The sequence below is a fragment of the Wolffia australiana genome, chromosome 4 (assembly GCF_029677425.1).
Source record: "Wolffia australiana isolate 7733 chromosome 4, ASM2967742v1".
Classification (NCBI taxonomy): domain Eukaryota; kingdom Viridiplantae; phylum Streptophyta; class Magnoliopsida; order Alismatales; family Araceae; genus Wolffia; species Wolffia australiana.
Window position 1 is genome coordinate 19,013,698 of NC_135838.1, and position 7,373 is coordinate 19,021,070.

The following is a 7,373-nucleotide window of genomic DNA, read 5'->3' on the forward strand; positions in this document are numbered from 1 at the left end:
GAGGAGAGGGGAAGATGGGAAGAAGTGGGGAGGTATAATGGAAGTTGGATCAGATAAAACAAAGCAAAAGGGAAAGGGAAAAGCAGGGGAGACGATGATCTAGAGGGGTTACAGGGTGGAGAAGAATGGGAATATAGAGGCTGACATAGATAGAAATATATAAATTGGTTTACACATTTAAATATACGCGTAGTCATGGGACCCAAGAAGGATAAAGACAGTGCGGGCAAGAAAGGGCAGCGTTTAGAAGCATTTATATTATCATAGACACCTATATACATAGTATTTATTTATAGGTTCATTGTACCGATTCATATACTTTTTTGAGTATTTATACATTTGTGAAATAATTTTATCCATATCATTAGAGTACCTACATCTTTACGTACGTCCAAGTACAAACATAATTTATAGATAATCTTAAAATCTTATAGTAACATATAGATGCCTGTGTAAACCTAATAAACACGAGGATGCTGCTATGTTTCCCATTTTAAATATTTCACTAATTTGTCCTTCGCCCATGTCAGAGACAGAGATATGTACTCCACTCGTTTCTTTCACGTTTGAACCCAATGGATTCAATTTCAACTTCCAAAATTTTCTAATGAAAACAAATAATTTTATTATAATTTTAACAAATTATTAAAATCAAAATTCGTCCACAATTCGTACGTCCACCGTCCAGCTATCCCGGACGAACGAAATTTTAGTCTGACGGGACGAAATACGTCCCGTTCGGTTGTCCGTCGGACGATTTTTCGTCCAATAATTCGTTCTCGGGACGCGGACGGGACGAATTTTTCGTTCCAGTACGAAAAAATCGTCCCGTCCGCGTCCCGGAACTATAGCGGACGACTGCTACTTCCTGTGTATCGTTCCGTCCCGTTCGTCATCCGTCCTCGAACTTTAAATATGGGACGACTGCCTGTCTTGCTGGGGCTCCGTGGAGATGGGTATCTGCGACTGCTGCTTCGGGGTGTCGAAGAAGCAGCGAGAAGAGGAGGATCGGCTAGCATCCGAAGAAGCCCGCGCCAGAGCTGCCGCAGCCGCTCAGAAAAGGTTAGAGAATCGAAGCGGAAGAATTATTGGTGGATACGATTGAAATCGCCGCTGTATCCTCTTTGATTGATCGGCCATGGGCGGATTTCCTCCTCAGGCAGGAGCAATTCGACAATTCCGCGGCGGGAAGAGCGGCGCGGGCTCAAATGGCCGCGATCAAGAAGCAGTCTGAAGCCGGATCCGCCGGCGAGCCTGTTCTCAAGGTATGCCCACTTCTCTGTTCGGAGCGCATCTTTTATTGTTCTTGGCGTGATGGCTATGTTGTGGTTGCAGTGGCAGATGGGGTGATGTAAGCGGCGTGCTATATCCTCAATCGTTCAACAGGTATCTCTGTAACATTCTGATGCGGAACCTCAATCTATTTCTGATTGCAGTGATGCTGGATAGATCTTCCCTAGTGTTATTCATAATGTTTGGTGGAAGATTGTGTAAAATTTCTTGTAGGCTTCTACATATGATTCTGCTCACTTCGAACAGAGATCAGTTTGTAAATATGTCCGCGTAGTTCTCGGTTATGGGTTAATTAGTGTGTGGGACCTTGATCTGTATGAGAATTTTCTGTTTTTTCGCTGTTGTTCTGAATGTGGGCAGATTGATGAAGAATGTGGGTGAAGTCGAAGCTGCGACGGGTTGTCTATTTCTGTACCGTACAAAGCTTTCGCTGGAGGAGCCCTGTAAAAGTGTAATTTCCTGTTCATTTTCTTCGACTTTCTGCCACCCCTTAAATGTGTCCTGCTATGTATATCTGTAACGTTACTTTAATGTTTCAACTTTGTCATCAGAAAAAATGTAGACAAAATCATTGAGCTGCCGAAGACTGCTAGCATTATGTAAAACGTAACGCATTCATCATGGGGCCAAAGTTCAGTTTGGAGATTCTTTTACGTCCAAAGGGCCATGTTTTTCCAACAATTGTTGGGTTTATTCTTGATCTTTGGAAGTTACAAGTGACAGTTCTGACTTTGAAAAGCCATAGTGGGGAGATGCAACTCTTCAGGCATTTTCGGAAAATAAGGCTGTTAAATGTAATGCATACATCATGGGGTCAAAGTTAAGTTAGGTCAATGTAACTTCATCCTCATCGTTCAACACAAGTTCCAGGTTTGCATTTAGTCCGCTTTGGCGTCCAAGATGACTATGAAGACTCATCATTTCCTTGCAAGGATGACAATTACAGTGATATATTTTATATTTTATATTTTCTCTCTAAATGTGACTCTATCTACGTCTATTGTGACGGTGATGCTAATGACTCATCACTGTCCTCAGCACTGGTCTGCTCTTGGATGACGATGATCTTGACGAATTTGCACATGATGAAATTATTAAGCTTTCAAAAAATGGTATTACTATGTCACATGTCATATATACATCAGGAGAGTCAAAATAGAAGGTTTGAGAAAACACCATCCTTCATCCTCCTCTCTCTCCACACATCAAGTATATGCGATGCAGATGGCCGGCTTGAATCGGAAGTAAAGTCAACATCCCCAGTAAGTAAATCAAGTGCTGTGTCTGTAGCAGATTCGTCATCAAAAGAGTCAAAAGATTCATTCTCAGAAAAATGAGTAGCCATTTTGAACCCATGTTCCTTCTGATTAAGGTTGGGATCAGCTCCAGCACATTCCAGGAGCTCACCATCTACTGTTGTTTCTTCTTTCCCATCAATGTCAGAGATCAGGGCTTTTCTTGAATTCCTGGGAAATCGCTCCAACAAGCAGAGAGATTGGAGGGAGTTTATTAAACTGGGCACAGGAGACTCTGCAACAACAGAGCTGCAATCAAGGGCTTGATGAAATTTCCCCAGTTTAATCTGATTTATCCGATCTTGGTTACTGCTAAAAAGGTCCGCCCATTGCTTTTCATTATAATTAATGGACGCATGAGCCATGCAATTGACCATCTTGACTGCCTGAAAATAATCTTCTCTAGCAAGGTTTTGGATGACCATCTCAGTAAACAAGGACACGCTGGGCACATCACCCCCTTCCAAAATTGCATCAAAGGCGTGTTCCAACAGGTGCCACTGCAAAGAGCAGGAGAAACTTATAAAATTTCGAAAAATAAATATGCAAAAATGTGAGAAGTCCTTTCAAAGCACAGCAATGGGGGTTACCTTTCCAGCCCTGGAAGCTTCCACTAGTAACCAAGCGTGCATGCCCTGATCAAGAGTGAAACCAGAGAGAGTCATCTCCCTGTAAAGCCACTCAAAATACTCCCATTGATGGGCATTGGCAGCTGCCTCGAGCATTATCCAAAAGGAGAAAGAATCCAGCTTTGTTCCAGAGCCAAAGTGCTTGTGCTTTACGGATTCAAACAAGTCTCTGGCTTTGGAAAACATGTCGCCGCGGTCGTAGACTCTCAGCATGGCATTGATTGTTCCAATGTTGGGTTTACAATAGTCTTTCATGTGCTCGAAAATGGAGATGCAATGATGGAAATGACCTCCATCCATTGAAGATTGGATCATGCCTGTGAACGCCACCTCCAATGGCCTGGTGAGAGGTAGTCTTGTCATTTTTCTAACCTGTCAATATTTTGGCAGATTTAATCACCATTTTTACGAGAAAATAAGGAAGAGAAAAATAATGTACTTCTAGCATAGCTTCTTTCCATCTTCCATGGTTGCACAGATAGCATGCTAGTTCATAATAGAGGCCAGCGGAACCGACAATTCCTCTTTGCTCCATGTCTCTTACGGTTTTGACGGCTTCATTTAATTTATTCTCTTTCCATAATGTTTTCACAAGGACTGTAGCGTTGCAGAATAGATGACATCAGAAAATATTATTTTATACTCCAGCATGATTTGTTCTCACGTAAATGGCTCCGGAGTTGATCAAGTTACCAACCTTTGTAGGTTAATGCCTTCAAAGCTATCCCGTTTCTCTGCATTTTTTCGAAAAACTTGTGCACGTGCTCATATTTGCCTGATTCCAGCATTACCTTTCAATAAGACCACTGTAAGACTGCATGGGCCAACACAACTTGAAGGGAAATTTTCAAGGAAAATGAAACATGGTTAAGTTCTAAGAAATGCACAATTAGGGAGCTAGTTTAGCTCAAATTATGATTTTATAGGGATTGATTCATGAGACCCTCAATCACCCCAGGGCTCCTTTCAGAGTTTATCTCAGTGAGTTAAGGGACAAAGAAAAAAAATAGTTTTCCTCAAAAAAAAAAAAAGAAAAAAAATAGTGGCTGGAGGATTGTTAATTGCACTGCAGTCGAAAAAAAAAGAAAATTATTTTTGAATACCTCCATGGCAAGACCATAAGTTGCACCATTGGGTCTCAGCCCACCCGATCTAATCTTCTCAAAGACCCAAAATACTCCTTTCCACTGCTTTGAGGCTACACAGGCGTTGAGCATCTATCAATGAAACATAAAATATTATTCGAAGTTTTGATTATTGTCAACCGAGCTCAGAAAACTTCAATTTAATGCCAAAGGTGTTCATTACAGCGTTGTAGATGACCACATCAGGCTGCAAAGAGGGATCCCAGTCCCTGCGCCACACGTTCCTTGGCCGCTTGGATGGCTTAATCTTCATACATTCCATGACGTTGACCAGCTCCTTCAAAAGTCCAGCCTGACCGAGGGTGACAGCAATACTATGGTATGCAGCCATGTCAGGGTAAGTTTGATAGTCTTCCTGTTCACTATATTACATTAGAATCTCAACAATAAAATGTTGATAAGATACAGAAAAGTGTCCTTACTTGCATCACTGTGAATATAGCGAGGGCTTCAGTTGCCCTTCTTGACTTCCCAAGAACCGATAGGAGCTTGGTGTAAACAAATCTGAACGAATAAGTTGAATTGAAAGGTCATCCTGAAAAAAAATTGGATTGATGGGCAGGGAAAACAGACCTGCTTTTATGGCGTTTGTTGTCTGTTCTGCAGTAAACCCATTCCACAACATCCATCGCTTGTCTCCAGCTTCCACGGTTCCCAAGTTCTTCAACAATCTTCAGCAAATTCCTCTCCGTGAAGAGCAACCCCGAGAGTTTCATGATTCTTGAGAATTTCCAATCCTGGATGGTCAAACCTTTGCCACTTAATCTGAACGAAAAAACAATCAGAGATTAGAACGAAATCGTCGATCAGGAATAAAATTTTGAAAAATGATGGTAGAAGATCAAACGCCAAGCTCGTAAATGTAAAAAAAAAACACTTAGATAGATGATCAGTAAATTTCGAGATATTTTTGTGAGACTGTCACTCCCGACCTTTCGACGAGAAAACGAATTTGATCTTCCTCGCGTTCCAATCTTCGAGGAAGAAAGAACGCTCGTCCTTTCTCCACAGGCAGTTCCTCAACATCATCATCCAAGAGCAGCTGAAGATCCTCGCTGTTTCTCTCACTCAGCATCTCGGCCAGCTCCGCCAAAGGCTCGCTTCTGAGCCTTCCCCCAATGTCTTCACCATTGCTGCCGGCGAGACTGGCGGGATCGACAGCGAAGTTCGACCGTTGCCAGGGCTTGCCCGCTACATCAACGGCCGGTCTCCACTTGTCTCTCCTTCGAAGCTCATCCTTCACAGCTCGATACTCGCTTGATATGGTTCGAAAGAGGCTCTCTTCCTCTTGAAGCTGCTTCTCTGCCTCGGAAAGCGGCGGATTCTCGTCGTCGGCGGTCTTCTTCTTCGACCTTCGCGCGGCCTTCTGAATCTCCTTCTTCCGCAGCGTGCGAATGATTTTTGGCGAGGGGACGACGCCTCTGCGAATGAGCCTTTGCTTGAGCGCTTCGGTGTTCGGCTCGATTGATCTTTCCTCGGCGCGGGGGCGCAGAACGGCGAATTTCGCCGTTGCGGCTGCCGCGAAAATGTCCATGGACGGAGAAACTAAGTCGGAGAAGGATAGGCAGGAGATAAAAGACGCTTGATATTAAGTTAATAGGCCCACTTCCGGATAACTGATAAATCTGGCCAAACCACCTGTTGGCCAAAGCTCGATTGAGTGTAAATGTGGCCTAGAAACTGGATAGGGCAGAGACAGTTCGTTCTTCTTCTAAATTATTGGTAGGAGGCTCAGCTTGAGATGGAATGGTCATGGCTAGGAATAATGCCATGCTAATTAGTTTTTTGGGCTAATTAAGTTGCAAGTAGATGTGGTTGTCCTGTTCTGTTCTTTTGAAACTAACAAAAAATTTGCACAAAAGAACCGCACAGGGCCTTGTTCTTTGTTGTGTTCTTTTTTTGTGTGAAAATTAGAACAGCTTTTCGCACAATTAGAGAACAATTCGAACAAAATTTGCACAAGTTTTAAAATTCCCACAAATTCATACAAATTCGCACAGAGTTTGCACAATTATTCGCACAATTTCTAACAGAAAAATTTTAGAGTATTTTTTTCATACTAAGTGTGGATGTATTATTAAAGAAATAGTCTTAGTTATTCAAATGATCCTAATAATTAGATTAAGTTAAGGCGGCAAATAATTTATCAATGAATCACTCAAATAAGAGCAATAGTCAAATAATATACGTACAATTAAATAAAAAAGGCAAAAAAATAAAAATTGACAATTGGAATACTAAAAATTTAAAAAGTGTATATTCAAAAAAATAAAAATATAAAAATCGAATAATCAAATAATTGATTTTTTTGTAGAATTATCTGATCTTATTTCACATTACCTAATTACTCGTAAAATGTCAAGCACAAAGTAACACTAATTGATTAAAGATGGATGATAATAACTAATACTTTAAACTCATTGTCTAAATAAATGATGAGTGCAATACATCAGTCAAGGAACTATGTCTATGTCATTAGATGAAAAAACAATAATTGAGTCTAAACGGTGGGTGCATCCACATTAATGGAAAATGGCTCATCATCATCATCACCATCATCGTCATCTTCTGCTCTCAAATCTTCGTTACTATACCATGCCTTCAATGCCATCAGAACTTCAACGCTCTCTGCTGTGAGCCTGGATCACCTGTAGTTGACTACTTGATGCCCTTCTGAGAATAGTCGCTCACACGGCACTCGTCGCTTGAACTGCTAGAAATTCCTTCACCACCAATACTAATGAGGGGTAAGAAACCTGACCTGTTATGGGGATAAAAAAATAATATAATAATAAACTTATATATGTTTTTATAGAATAAACATATATAATAACTGTAACTAAAGTATAACTATAATTAAACTGAAGTACCAATGTGTACATGTACTTGTAGAGAGCATGTTTACTACTTCTTGTGAGTCAAATTCTAAGACCATATTGAGATGAATATGCACTTGTAGAGAAGTAGATGATAATCTGGAATTAGGGGTCTTGGTTATTGATACTAAGTAT

The 7,373-nt window shown here is 41.0% G+C and overlaps 2 protein-coding genes across 2 annotated transcripts; one reads left to right on the top strand and one right to left on the bottom strand.

Annotated features, from left to right (window-relative positions):
- The first annotated feature begins 938 nt into the window (after nucleotides 1-938).
- On the top strand, nucleotides 939-1,877 carry LOC144702242 (uncharacterized). Its single transcript, XM_078574206.1, has 4 exons — nucleotides 939-1,062; nucleotides 1,160-1,265; nucleotides 1,336-1,386; nucleotides 1,654-1,877. The coding sequence occupies exons 1-3, from the start codon at nucleotides 953-955 to the stop codon at nucleotides 1,348-1,350; spliced, it is 231 nt and encodes a 76-aa protein (XP_078430332.1). The 5' UTR covers nucleotides 939-952; the 3' UTR covers nucleotides 1,351-1,386; nucleotides 1,654-1,877.
- A 505-nt stretch (nucleotides 1,878-2,382) lies between these two features.
- Nucleotides 2,383-6,076, bottom strand: DG1 (Tetratricopeptide repeat (TPR)-like superfamily protein). The gene is made up of 9 exons (XM_078574205.1): nucleotides 5,295-6,076; nucleotides 4,936-5,127; nucleotides 4,785-4,866; nucleotides 4,526-4,717; nucleotides 4,321-4,434; nucleotides 3,915-4,008; nucleotides 3,657-3,814; nucleotides 3,179-3,589; nucleotides 2,383-3,088 (listed from the first exon to the last, which is right to left on the bottom strand). The coding sequence occupies exons 1-9, from the start codon at nucleotides 5,894-5,896 to the stop codon at nucleotides 2,444-2,446; spliced, it is 2,490 nt and encodes an 829-aa protein (XP_078430331.1). The 5' UTR covers nucleotides 5,897-6,076; the 3' UTR covers nucleotides 2,383-2,443.
- Between the last annotated feature and the right edge of the window lie 1,297 nt (nucleotides 6,077-7,373).